The sequence below is a fragment of the Pteropus alecto genome, unplaced genomic scaffold, assembly GCF_000325575.1.
Source record: "Pteropus alecto unplaced genomic scaffold, ASM32557v1 scaffold25, whole genome shotgun sequence".
NCBI classification, from domain to species: domain Eukaryota; kingdom Metazoa; phylum Chordata; class Mammalia; order Chiroptera; family Pteropodidae; genus Pteropus; species Pteropus alecto.
Window position 1 is genome coordinate 33,439,310 of NW_006441955.1, and position 14,458 is coordinate 33,453,767.

The 14,458-nt window shown below is 37.3% G+C and overlaps 1 protein-coding gene across 1 annotated transcript in view; it reads left to right on the top strand.

The window, feature by feature from the left end:
- LRRC8C (leucine rich repeat containing 8 VRAC subunit C) overlaps positions 1–14,458 on the top strand; it is a 67,943-nt gene that overhangs the window by 25,363 nt on the left and 28,122 nt on the right. The window contains exon 2 of the mRNA XM_006919392.2: positions 10,042–10,183. Within this exon, the coding sequence (XP_006919454.1) occupies positions 10,046–10,183 (138 nt within the window). The 5' untranslated portion in view covers positions 10,042–10,045. The remainder of the gene's footprint in view (positions 1–10,041; positions 10,184–14,458) is intronic.

Genomic DNA, 14,458 nt, shown 5'->3' on the forward strand with positions numbered 1-14,458 from the left:
TAAAGTTTCAAATAAACTACGACTTTTCTACACAATTTTTAATACTTTTTAGTATTTGTGATTAACTCTTAAAACCAACTCTTGAACTAATTTAGCTTCTTTTAAGCATCCCCAATTCGTCTTTCTATTCCTCTAATGAAGTTACTGAACAAAACCACTTCTGAAACCATCTTTAGATAACTAGGTGTCACCATGTAAGTTGATCTATTGCCGGGCTTCGGTAAAGAGGTCTTTCAACCATCTTTAAAAATACATTTGGCAGGGATCTTAATATATTTGAGATAGTTTTCTCAGGAAGACTTCTGGATCCAAGCCATCTTTCTTACTAATAATAGCAACTCAAGTAAACAATTTCAGAATACTATCTAGTTTGTCTATAAAGATGGCACTGCGTTGGGTCTTATTACAAAATTAGCTAATGAACTTAAATTTTTTCCCTTTTTTTTCTTATTGCTGACAAAGTATTCAAATGAATAGTTCTGCAATCTCACACTTATACTCTTATAGTAACTTTGTTTTTAATTAATCATTTATTTGATGAGCATATGTTGAACACCTATTATGTGCCAAAGACTGTTAGGTTCCGGGAAAACAGTGGAGACCAACATTAATCCAAGAACCATACAAATGAATGGAGAAATGGTGTCTGTGACAAGGCCCATCAAGGGAGATCCACAGCGCTGTGAGAGCCTGCAGTGCTGGACTTGACCTCGTCAGGGAGATGGAGATGGCTTTCCTGAACAAGTGATGCTAGAGCCTGAGCTTTGTAGGATGCATACGAGTCTGCAAAGCAAAGGGCGATGAAAAGAACTGTCCAGTTATAGAATTAGCAACACAAGGCCCTGCTACAATTGCATATATCGCCTCTGTAGTGACTCTTCGAGAGCCACAAAGATCACTTGACCTTTGCGATCATAGACCGTATATCAGCTAGTTTCACTAGATCCTTTGGGGAGGGATAGTTTTTTGTTGTTCTTTTTTTCTTTTTTTTTTTTTTAACTAAATAATATCTTTAGAAACATGTATTTTAATGATTGATTCATATTTTCCAAGCATTTCTTTCATTTTGAATTTTGGCACACTATAGGTCTGAGAGGCAAGTAGCCTTTGACCATATTCTCCTAGAGCCTTTGTATAAAGAAACCTTTTAAGCCCTCCCTCAGCTTCTAGAATCTGAGGCTGTGAGAGTATCAAATATCATTATGTTAAATTTTATTCAGCTTTGCTGTGAGAAATAAGAGTTGGAGGAAGGAACTCCTCTAATGTCTAATTTGGAAAACATGGCCATTGAATCAATGTGATATTTAGAGCAGAACCCAACAAATATTTTTTTCTTGTAGGCACAAAGCCTTGCATTAAATATTTATTGACCTGATGAACAAAAACCAAATATTCTAATTTTCAGATGCATTCACATCAGTTTTAATATTCTGACAATATAAGTCTAGTAGTTGTTGATTTCCTCCTGCAGTTGTTTATAGCCTGGAGGCTCCAAGACACAAACTTCTTCCATCGCGGATTTTAATGAGCCCATCCAACAGGAAAGACAAACCAAGAGCTGACTTCTTGAAAAGCTTCTTGAAAATCTCCAACGAGCATTATTCACCAGTTAGTTTTTCTGCTACTAAGAAACCTTCCATGATCTTTGATCTTAAATGGGAAATTTTAAATAGTAGATTCCTATAAAGATGAGTTTAATTAAAAGGACAATAAAAACGATCATACTATAAATCTCTCACTTTAAATACCAATCTCTTGTTTCCTTAGCCAGTAGTATTACTTTTGTTTCCTAGTTGCTGTTTTTAACAGCTAAAAATTTAAAATTTTACCCCATCGAAAATAAAAACCTTAGTGGGAAAGTTTTGCTTTAGCTTCCCTGTCACACATTTGTTTGACTCTTTGTTTTTGTAAGTACCAGTCTGTTTATGTTTGTGAAAAGGTATTTGTAAAACACACCAAACTTCCTGTTGGAACACAAAAGGTAACTTTTGGCTCATAGAATCATTAGGAATTTCACAACTATTGAGCATTTTAGGCCCTGGAGCTAACAATATGGAATAAAAGGTGACCCCTGCCTTTTCAGACTACTCTATACTCCAGAAAGTGAAAAAATAACAAGAAACATTAGTTCGAATGTTCTGGAGGGCAGGACTCTTCCTGTCTTCTCCACCTTCCTTTCCTTGGATCCTGTTGTCAGGAAGAAAGGAGTCTTCCACGTAATCTTTCCACACTTGTCTGGATTTTTCTGGCTGCCACTCTCTGTCACGGTATGTCTGCTGTTTAGAATTATTGGGCTTTCTTTGCTCAAAGGGGGAAAACTGGATTGGAAGTAAACCTCAGTCACTTTTTGTCCATTGGAGGAAGAGATAGTCTTTAAAAACAACATTACAGATTTCCTCAGTTGAATACTAGACTCAGTTTTTTTATGTTGAGACTGATAAGAATTGAAACCTTATCTAAATCACATTTGAATGATATCGAGAGTTTGAGGAGAAACACAGTCTTTTCAAGGATTGAGGATCCTTTGGTGGGGAGGGTAAGAATATACCCTACCTCCTAGAAGGTTGTACCTGGTTTAAAGGAGAAACAACATGAAATGAAGAAGTGACCAAGAAGACCAGTGGGATGCAGAGAGCTGAAGCCATATTTCTCAAACTTCAGGTAGATTCAGAAAAATAGAGATGAGAGAGGAATGAGTTACATTTGGGGATAATCTTTTCTAGTCAGTTTTTAAAAGACCATTTGATCACAATTTAGCTCCATTTTAGAAAAGATTTCTGAATTTAAATTTACTTAAAATGTACAAAAGAAGCATTAAATGATTATTAGTTTTCTACAGATGTAGTTGAAGCTCTTTGACAGAAATCCTGAGAAAATCGAAATCTTACCAAGATTTATAAATGCGGTATTCTAAACCATTATAGTGTAAACAAGACTTTTATGTTTGGATCTGTTTTCTTTTGCTTGTTTCTAAATAAGGTAATGTTCTGATACAAGGGAATCACAAAATTTGACTGTAGGGTACAAGCTGAGATTTAAGAAGTCATTGATCAACACATCTTCTTTATAACTAGTGGCAGAATGTTGCGCATTAAAATTTTGGTGATCCATAACTTTGAAATTATAAATTATTCCTGACTCTTTTTCTCTTCTCAAACATTTTCTTTGGTAGTGGGTGTTCTTTGAATAATCATTATTTGCAGTGCGAAGCTATGTGGTAGTAGTTACTCTTTATTTATTGCAGCATCGAACTTTATAACAGAGGATAATACCATAATAGAAGAGTTTGGTCTTTACTACAAAATGCTTGATTGGGTTGTGCATTTCTGTGTGAGTGTGTATGTATGTATGTATATTTAGATCTAATTTAATTTAACAAATATTTATTGAGGGTCTCTTCTAAGGCATGATGCTATTTTCTAGAAGATTCAGAGATAAGATATAAACCCTGTTCTCAGTGAAAAATAATGACCTTTTTAAATGCACCATTGGCACAGGAAACAATAATCACATGTACAAAGAAGATCAGTTACAATTCAGAGTTTTAAAGGAATTTCTTTAATACACATTCTTTCGGGAGAGTACACATTGGGTAAGGGCAGGTACCTTGTATGTTTTGTTCACTTCCGTTCCCCCAAGATCTAGCACAGTACCTGACATATCTTACACTTTCATTGTGCATGACTAAATGAAAGTAATCTATGCTTGTGAGACAGAAAAATCAGCTACCGATCATAATATGTAGAAAATTTTTAGCAGATTCAAAAGCTTATAACTATGATAAACATAACTGTGGAAACTATCATGTAAAGTAAAGCTCTTGAGATGTATGACCTGAAGTACAGTGATTAAAGGGATTTTTCTTTAAATATCTGAAAAGTGTAATGAAGAAAGGTTTACTGTCTTCCTTGATTAAGAGAGAATGAGAATTGCTAGGTAGGAGTAATTTTTGCTCCCCACCATCCCTACTACCACCCTTAGAAAAAACAGGCTAAGCTCAATTTAAATGTTTTCCGAATAATTTGATTAGGTCATTAATTTAACATATGACATCATTGAAATATCTAAGGAGATGATGATACAGAAGTATCCATTGGGTAACAAGTTCAACTTGATTTTTACTGTTCCTTCTGAATCTGACATTCCCATTTTGGGGGCTGTAACAGCACTATAGCCTAAGAATCATATCAATGTATTAATAATAGTTTATTTTTTGTTTTATACTGTCAAAAAAGAACATGAAAAGAGAAATTGAGTATAGGAGAGATTCTATTTAAATTATTTGTTTCTTAGTATATGGTAGATTCTTTACATTCAAATCAGCATGATGTAGTATTAACTAAGAATAGTAGAGCGAGGAGTAAGATTTGGTTAGAAGTCAGGGCTCACCATTAGCTATGTTCCTCAGGCAAGTCACCTAATCTTGATTGGCTCAAGTTTTTCACTCCTTAAACAAGAATTATGGACTGGATGGCCTCCAAAATACCTTTCAGGTTCTAAAATTTTATAACCCATTTATAATTTTCTTTTAATGGAATACATTTCTATAGAACTATATAATTACAGTCTTTAGTGAATTTTTCTAGAAATAGTTTGACATGCGTACCACAACTACAGAGTAAAACAATCTAGAGTCATGTTCTCCCAAGAGAGAAAGAGCATTTTTATGTAATTGGAAAATTTGGCTGCTTCTCCTGTTTTTTATTTCCATCTTTGCACTGCTAGAAGAAAAGCAGTTTGTTTTATAATTGATGTTTCGAGTGTGTCCTGATGGCTTTATTTATTTTGATTTATGAAGCCTCTGGGTACAACTGAGAAAAGAACCCATAAATAAATCATGGCATTTCTGGGCACCTCCTTTTTTGCACTCTTTCTCTGCACTGGCTTCAGATGTGCTAATGCCCTGGCCCTGCCCTGCGGGACTGCCCTGGACTGTCCTCTGCCAGTTACTCAGACACACACTTTGCCTTTATAATTATGGTTTCAAACACTAAAGACAATTGCACCCCCTTCTTCATTATAATTACTACATCTTCACTAATTTATTCTGTATATATTAAGAGCCTACCAAATGCCAAGCATTTATTTTCTAGGTAGTTGAGATACATCACTTTACAAAATAGAACTGAAAAACAAATCTCTGCCTTTAGGAAACTTATATTCTTGTAGGAGGAGGAAAATAATCCATTAAGGAACCTAATAAATATGTTTTGACAGATTGGATTGGGGATGTAAGAGACAAAACAGAGTTGGGAATGACAGATTTTTGGCTTAAGCAATTGGAAAGATGGAATTGCCATCAACTGAGATAGGAAAGACGTAAGAGGAGAAGGTCTTTGCCGGTGATGGGGAAAGTGGGGATAAGGGAATGGAACTGGATTTAGGATATACTGAGTTTCGTGTGTCTATTGAATATCCAGATGGAGATGTCAGGTAGGCAGCTGGGGCCATGAGTCTGGATACTGATATGAATTTGTGTTTAATATAGATGCTATTTAAAGTATTGAGACTAAATGCAATCAGCAGGGGAGTGAATGAGTTAGAGAAAAGAAAGGACCAAAGATGAAGCACTGAGCACTCCAAAGACAGAGATCAGGGAGGTCAGGAAAAATAGCAAAAGAGTTAAAGAGAGAACAGCCAGGAATGGAGGAGGAAATCCTAAAGGCTGTGGCGTCCTGGAAGTCAAGTAAGGAATGGTCATATTATGCCAGTGCTGCTGACAGAGCAAATGTGAGGGCTGAGAATCGACTATTAGATTTAGCAACATTAATAATACATGTGGGTTTCTTTTCTGTAGAAATCATATTTCACGTGCTTAGAATTATTTAATTGTTTAATTCATCTTTATAAGGGGCTACTCACCATGTTTACTGATAATATTTATTTTCATTTGGAACTGACCCTTGTTTCCTTGAATGGTGTATAATTGTACTGTCTAAAAGTGATGCATTTTCCAACTGCCAGAAAAAGATATGGTACAGAGCAAATGTTAGTTGTACTCACCTAATAGCCAAAGAACAGTGTTAGCAATCAGATTTGAATCAAAGTAGAATAAGTTTGATATTATTAAAGGTCATGGGGTTAATAGAGTAGAATTTGTTCTGTGTTATTAATTCTGGAAAAGAAGATATTAAAATTCTCCTGAGAGCAGATGAAGACATATTGTTTCAGGAAGAGCCTAATAAATGAAAGAAATAAGAAACTCTGGGTTTGCAACTAATTTTGCCAATATTCTTTAGCAAAAGATTATATGATATGATGTTTTTGGGAGATAAAGGTTTGTAACTAATGGAGCCATTACAATGACTTTTCGATATAAGTATTTTTAATAAAGGAAGTGCACATGGACTTCTGCAAAAGGATGCAGAGGCAGAGATCATGTAAATCTTTATGTATTTTTAATTAGGATACCCGAATCTCTTGATTAAATTTGAAATGCTGTATTCCTGATGACATTATTTAATTAGGCAAATTAAAATCTTACATAACAATTGGAGTTGAAAGAAGTATAAAGATAATTATTTCCATTTCTAAAACAAAAAAAATTCAAAAGAAATAAAATTATGCTGATTGATCTTGGGAGGGGCAATCTGTTTAAATCTAGCAGTTTATTCAGAAGTGGCTCTTTCAGCTTAAAATGATAATGACTCTTGGAATGGTCGCAAATCACATAGAAACTATAATGATAATAAAAGAGAAATCAAGTGTAGCCGCCACTGTAATGCATAACTTTCAGAGATGCTGAAAATTGTGACAGAAGAATACTAAAAATTTTTTCAATTGTGAAAGCAAAAGGTCTATTCACCCTCTTTTCAGTTTTGGAGGTTTTGGTCAACTCCTCCTTTACCTTCCCTCCCCCAGATATTTTTTTTGGTATCAAAAATAATTCCAAAACTTAACGCTGTGCTAGATATTGGCTTTGAGCCTTGTGATACGTTAAAATAATAAAGTCTTTGTGTGTGTATTATACATTTGTGTGTATATTATATATCCATATACATTTATATGTAGTGTATAGATAAATACATATGCAAACATGTACATACACATGTGCAGATATACACACTCCAAAGAGGTTAAATATATTAAGAATTGAGTTATAACACTAAAAGGCTGTATCATCGTTATCGGCTGTTTCTCTAACAAGTCTTGTAATCCATCTTAATTAGGCTGTGCCACTATCAGGAAGCAGTAGATAATGCTTAAGTTTCTTAGATTCTTAGTTTGTCTTTATTTTCCATGTTAAGATAATAATGCCGGTAAAGGCAACTTAGCGGGGCACCTCACCTGTCACAAGTGCCCAGGCCTTTGCTTTCCCAGGGAGAGCCATGGATAAAGGAAGGAACATTGAGCCTCTACCTTAGTGTTTTCAAAGTGTGGTTCATGGAACCCTGACAGCCTAAACCTTTTTAGAGGGTCGACAAGGTCAAAACTACTTTTTAATGCTAAGATATTTTTTGCCTTTTTCACTGATGGAACAAAGGCAATGGTGGGTAAGGCACCTTGGCATGAATCAAAATAGAGGCATCGGACTATACTGTAAAGATTGTATTCTTCATTGGCACACACAACTTAAAAAAAATGCCAGTTTCATTTAATGTCCTCATTGAAGTAGTACAATTATTATTTTAATAACTCTCAACCCTTGGCTGCATATCGTATTAATATGTGTGATGCCTGGGAAGAACACATAAAATACTTTTGCTGCCTTTCAAAGTACAGTGGATGTCTCAAATGAAAGTCCTTATTTGAGTTAAAAGTTGAATTCACTCCTTTATCGTTTTTACTTGAATAAAACAACTGATTATTCAGAGTTGATTATGTGGAAGATATTTTTTCAAAATGAATTATGTGAGCCTGACACTTTAAGGAAAACGACTGGTAATATTAGCTGCCAGAAATGAAATGCAAACTTTCAAGTGATGATTAGAGTTTCGAAAAACTTGTATTCATCACCACAAGTTTGACAACTTCCCATTACTTAAAAACTTTTCTGATAAAAGCAGTGGTGATATTAAAGAATGCGATTTTTTAATATAATTTGTCAACATTTGGACACGCTGCATAACTCAGTGATCAAATATTTTCCAGATGACGTTACAAAATCATGCATGAGTAAAAGATCCATTCAAAGTGCAGGATAGACAAATGAATTTTAATGTCATGAAGGTTGAAATAATTTTCAGATTTTATATTGCAGCTAGCCAAGTTAATTTGATATATTATCAAAAATAATACCCAGAATTATGTGAAAAGGCTGTGAAGATACTCCTCCCTTTTGTAATTGCATACCTATTTGATTCATAAATTTCAGTCAAAGCAGCATTGTAACATTGAATGCAAAAGCAGGTAATAAGTTTCCAGCTATCTTAAGATGTATATTAAAGAGATTTGCAAAAATGTAAATCAATGCCATTATTTTCATTAATTTTTTGTTGTTGTTTTGGAGAATATTGTTATTTTTCATGATATAATTTATGTTAACATGTAATGGATTTATTTTAAAATGAGTTAATATATATATTTTAAAATATCTTATTAATGAATGTCACCCCAATAAATTCAATAAAATTTCTTGTCTTTAATGTCTAATATGGTAAATATTAGTAGGTATGGCCCACATAAATTGTTCTCTAAGGTCCTCCTCACTATGTTTTAGAGTGTGAAGGAGTCCTGAGTTCAAAAAGTTTGAGAACCACTGCTCTACATTGGTGTATTTTATTCCTGAAATTCTTCCCCACTTTAGAAAACAAGCCTACATCCCTCAAGGTGTCCAGAAATTTATCACAAAGGACCCAACCACCAAAGCTGTCAAAGAATGTAGACTAGAGCTGCAAGACCGAACGGAGAACATTATAATAGTTTCCAAAGATAACCAGCGGTGAATTCAAAAAAGTGTCTTTGCTTTTCTTTGAGCTGTATATTGTACAGCCTTTGATTCAATATTAGGGAAGGAAGATCCAGGAAACAAACAAGGCTTAGGAGAATAAGGGCCAGATTTACCCTTTTCCCTTCTCTTTAATGAGAGTCTTTAATAACAAGGACAAATATAGAGAGATTATTGGATCCAAAGATGGCAAAAGGGAGAGAAATTTTCTTTTTAGCCCTCGTTGGCCACTCTTACTCATTGCCATAAGATAAGGAAAGACTATTTCTTCTCACAGTTGCAAGATGATTAACTTTAAGTTCTGGATTATACTACAGGTAGTGGGACTGAGCAGTAAGAAAGGAGAATGCAGAATAAGAAAAAGATGCATCTCTTTTTTCCCCTTTTCCCAGAGCCTCAGGCGCACCCCATTCATTTATCTTATGTTGTTTAGATAGAAATAGGTGTTTCAAGGCCAACTGATTTCTCAGAGGAGAAAATCAGGATAAGTTTGAGGTTCACAGCAAAATATGAGGAGTAAAGAAAATAGAGGGAAAGAATCAAGTCAAAAGCACAGTGACCAAAAAAAAGGGAGGGGGGCAAATGAAGCCTTCCCTTACCCCCCACCACCACAATCAGTGAGATCTTCCATCTTCCAAGACAGTGACAATGTGACAAAGTTGTTTGCCTTCCCCAGGGAGCAAGCAAAATGCTTTACAAATAAGGCTCAGTAGATAAATAACACAAACCAATGCTGAGATTACACTTTTAAAAAAGTAGTTTAAAGCAACAACCCAAGATGGTGAGATTAATGGCAAAAACATCTCAAAGACTGGGCTCTGCCCTTTCTGGCATCCTCCTGTTCTTGTTTAGGGGAGAGTCCAGGAAATAATGGACCCAGAGACTACTCTGGCCATGGTCTCTACGGTGCACGTAGAGCCAAAGGAAACTTGCTGGACAATAGTTAGTAAAGGTTTCTGTCTTTTTCATGTGGGGCTCCTTACTTCAACTGCTTTAGTCAATGGCTTATGAAAACACTGAGGTGTCATGACACCTCCTGGTCTAACTCAGACCACTGTTTCTGGTGGGATGAAGCAGCATTTCAAATGCTGTTAATAATGGAGTATGTTGTGCGTGAAGATCAATTAATTCACCAGTAATCTCTCCTTTCTCAGAAACATGATTCCGGTGACAGAATTTCGGCAGTTCTCTGAGCAGCAGCCTGCCTTCCGGGTGCTGAAACCATGGTGGGATGTGTTTACCGACTACCTTTCGGTGGCCATGCTAATGATCGGTGTGTTCGGATGTACTTTACAGGTAGGTGCCTAGACTCTTGTTGGAATGGGAACCAGAGCAACTTAACCATTGAAACCTCTTAAAAGAGCAGGCTGTGTGATTTTTACCGAGTAAATATTAGTTGCTCTTTTGTACTTGTGTATGGTATATTTGTAATCATGGCAGGGAGCCTGAAACACTGATTTACTGAACCTTCCAAATAAGGTAAAATACGGTACTTGTAAGGTTTCACTGAGCCCAAACAGCAGTTGACGGAGTCGAGTAATATTTGATGTCACTAACATCAAAAGTGTCCCTTATCTTTCAAAGTTGGTTTTATGGTGAAATAAGCATGTATATATACACAGTGCCATTTTTAATGCCAAAATGGAACTTTTTCTTTTCTTTACCTGTTATACTAACCCTTGATAAGATTTTCTGGAAGCATATTTTGATGAGATATCATTATTTTGTCTAATGTTTAGTTCTGAATTAAAATATAGCCCAATCAAAATTTATTCTGTATGGATTCTTTCTATGTATTCAAATGTTGAATCCAGATTTTCTTTTTTACACATCTACTATGTGCCAGGCATCATACTTTGAGGACATGTATATCTATAAGCAGTTAATTTCTAGGGGAAAACTAAATAAACCAGCACTCAGAAAAGGTTGTGTTAGACTATGATAGAGGCATCCATAAAGCACTAAGAGTGCAGAAGAGGGCGTTTGGCTTGGAACAAGAGAAAAATGGATGGTCGTGTTAAAATTCGGAGAACCAGCTGAAGTTAGAGAGAGGGAGATAAGGTTGGGAGAAGGTACCAGAAAAGAACAGAAAGTTCAAAGTCATATATGTGAGAAAGAACATGGCATCTTTAGGAAACTGTCAGTGTGACTGGCTCTCATGGGGTGTCATCAGTGTGAGTTGAAGTCATGCCTATGAATAGAATCATAGGAGAATGATTCCAAGGAGAATGCGGCACGTGAGATGATGTTGGGAATAACATAAAAGAGTTAATGAAGGTTAAAGGGGCACCTCTGAAGGAGACTGGGAAGGGGCCGCGGTAAGAACAAGTGGAAGCAGGAGAGAGGAGGGGCTCAAAAGTCAGAGGCAGGTGTGGTCAGTGATGGCCATCAGTACAACTCACTCATGGACTAAGGAGAGAAAAGTGGCAAATAGGTTATTAGAAATCTTAGTTTCAGTGGTTGGAAAAGTGAATGGATGTTAAAGTAAAGGTTATGGGGTAGACGTGACTGTTACATAAATCAGCCGAGGAGAGGAGGAGCTTGGAAGAGAGAAATAGCTAGAAGTGGTGCAGAGTAGAAATAAAGGCCTTTTGAAAGTTGATTTTAATAATAGTTAGTCCATAGTGTTTCCTATGTGTCAGGCACTCTTCTGAACATGTTACACATTTAACTCATTTTATCCTCATGCCACACCTAAGATGGAGGTGCTATTATTATTCCTATTTACAGATGACAGAAGTTAGAGAAACCTCCCAAGGTGGTTGGCAAAGCCCTTATTCAAATCTAGAAAATTTGGCCCCAAATTCTCTGTTTTTAATCTCTAATACCAGGCTGCCTTTTATTTGTGAGCAGAACAAATTTTGCTCTTCTTCCTCCCCTCAAAAAGGATGCCAATGAAAGAATAGAGTTTGAAAGAGAGAAAGGGCATAAATTCATTCATACATAAAACAAATATTTGTCGAAGGAGCTACTGTGTGCCAGACACTATTCTAGGTGCCAAGAATTACCAATGCAGGAGGAAAAAAAATAAAAGACAAATGTTCCACCGTTACGGAGCTTAAATTCTATGGGAAAAACAAGCAAAATTAAGAAAATCAGTTAGTAAATTATGTATGTAAGAAGGTTATAAGAGTAGTGGAAAAGCAGATAAAACATACGAGGATATATGATAGGAGGTCCCAGCAGCTGAGATTAGGAGTTGCGATTCTCAAATAAGGTGGCCTGGGAAGGCCTCATTGGGAAGGTAACTCAGAACAAGGGATTGAAGGAGGTGCAGAAGTAGGCCATGCAGAGGTCCAGGGAGGAGCCTTTCAGGCAGAGGGACCAGCAAGAGCAAGGGACAATAGACAGAGGTTCGCAGGACCAATTCCCCTTCTGTAGGAGACTTTGAAATTTGACTTCCTGAACTTTCTAGCTGTTTCCCTAGAGACCTGATAAAGGTAGAATGTCACAGCGTTACTAGGCAACATTGCTTATGGTATAAATGACTGCTGTTGGTCAACTGCTTCTGGACTGGGGAATGATAAATGCCTGGTAGGAAGCCATACCATGGGACTTCTGTGATTGTGGTGCACTTGTAACTGGGCATGTCCTTTGACACATGGAAGCTGTATCTATTGAGTTATAAAAGATATTGGTTCCTTTGGAGCATGGGGCTTTTAAGTCAGGATAAACCCAGAAGTCCCCTACAGTGGATCTCTCATCCTTGTACCTGAGATGATCCAGGGAGGAGAGCCTCAGGGAGAGACTAGCTTCTGGGCAGCAGGTAGACCACTACACCAACAGTCGTGAAGATCCATCCCCACAAGGGTGCAAAGCCTAATGCTGCCTTGCTGGCAAGTAGGACTCCAATTCTGTATCTTTCTAAGGGATTCTGGTGCCAAATGAGGTTTATGATAGTGTTATAAGTCTGAATGTGGAGACGAACCTAGAAAGGTCCCTGGTGATGTTACAGGCCTGAATCAGGGGTCTCCCTGACATGTTGAAGGAAAAGCCAGGTGGCCAGTGCGTTGGAGCAGAGTGAGGTGACAAGTAGAAGAGTGAGGCCTGAGAGGTGCTGGTGGAGGTAGAGTCTTGTAGGCCACTGTAAAGGTTTTGGCTTTGCTCTCAGTGAATTGGGACATGTTTGGAGGATTTTGAGAAGAGGGTTGTCAATATGTGACTTAGGTTTTAACAAAACCACTCTAGTTGTTGAGAATACAGTGTCGGGGCAAGGACAGAAGCAATGGGATTATTTAGAAGGCTCGTGCAATCGTTTAGGCAACACATGAATCTGATGGCTTGGACTAGGATTGAAGCAGTGGTTTTCTGGTTGTATTTTGAAGGAAAGCCACTAAGATTTGTTGAAAGATTGAATGTGAGGTATGAAATAAAAAGAGAAATCAAGAATGACTCTTAACAATCTGAGCAACTGGAAAATGTTTTTGAGCATGTTCAGTGTGAGACATGTGTTAGATACCCAACCAGAGATGTTAAGTAAGCAGTCGGATATGAGACCCAGGAGCTCAGGCAAGTGGAGAATAGTTATTATCTTCAGTAGGAAGGAGGTAATGGATCCAGGTGGAAGGACTACCCTTGATTCGGGTGGAGAGAGCATCTTCTACCAACATGAGAATGGTGGCTACAGATACATTTTATTGGGGGCAGGGGGAGGAGAGAGGCACAGAATGGTGAGAGAGCATGCCTTATGGCTTCTGTGAAGTAGAAAGTGACACATCTGCTGAGACATTATGATGGTAAAAGAGGTAACAGGAAGCAGCAAGGAAGGTAATGGAATAGGATCCTCGAAGAAAAAGACAGTGATTTGAAATGGCCAGTTTGAGAAATAGTAGAAGGAGGTGACATAGATCAGTGGGAAGGCTGTCTACGTGCCCCACTTTGTGACTGAGCTGTGGCAACTGGCATTGCCACGGGATCTGCTCAGCAAGCACAGGAATCGTTTCTCTTGCTTACATATTCCATGGCAGAATGAAATACAGAAAAAAGAAAGCTCACAGAAAGTCTTTAAGAACTAGTAGTTAACTGGGAACACAATAAATGACCGTGTGTGTACCCATGAATATGTCTGTAATGAGCTACATTTAAGTGATGTGTCTGCAGTGAGAGCAGGAGGGGATTCTAGCACAACTTAAGCATCTTTTCCTGTACCAGGTCAGAATCATCTTCCCGGGGCTCAGCCCCATTGTGTGTCTGCCAAAGAGAAGCTCTTGGCTCTTCTCTCTTAGTACCCCACTCAGCACCACCACCACTACCTCCCATGTTCAATGCCCACTCCTCAGATGGATGACTTACCCTAGATCCTTCACCCAGAGGCTTATTTCATCCTTACAGTCTTCAAAATGAGAATGGGTGCCAGTTAGACTGGATGCAGGAAGGGTAGTCTAAGATGTCAAGGTTCTGAAAAGAGTGAGGTGCCCCAAAGGAATATTACATCAGAATGCGAAGCCTACCAGGCTCAAAATTCATGTGAGATGGCTCATTTAATTTAGCAAACATCTCTGAACACTAGTGGTGTATCAGGCATCGTGTGAGGTACTAGACACTGAAAGAGAGTTACTATCAGATTGCTAA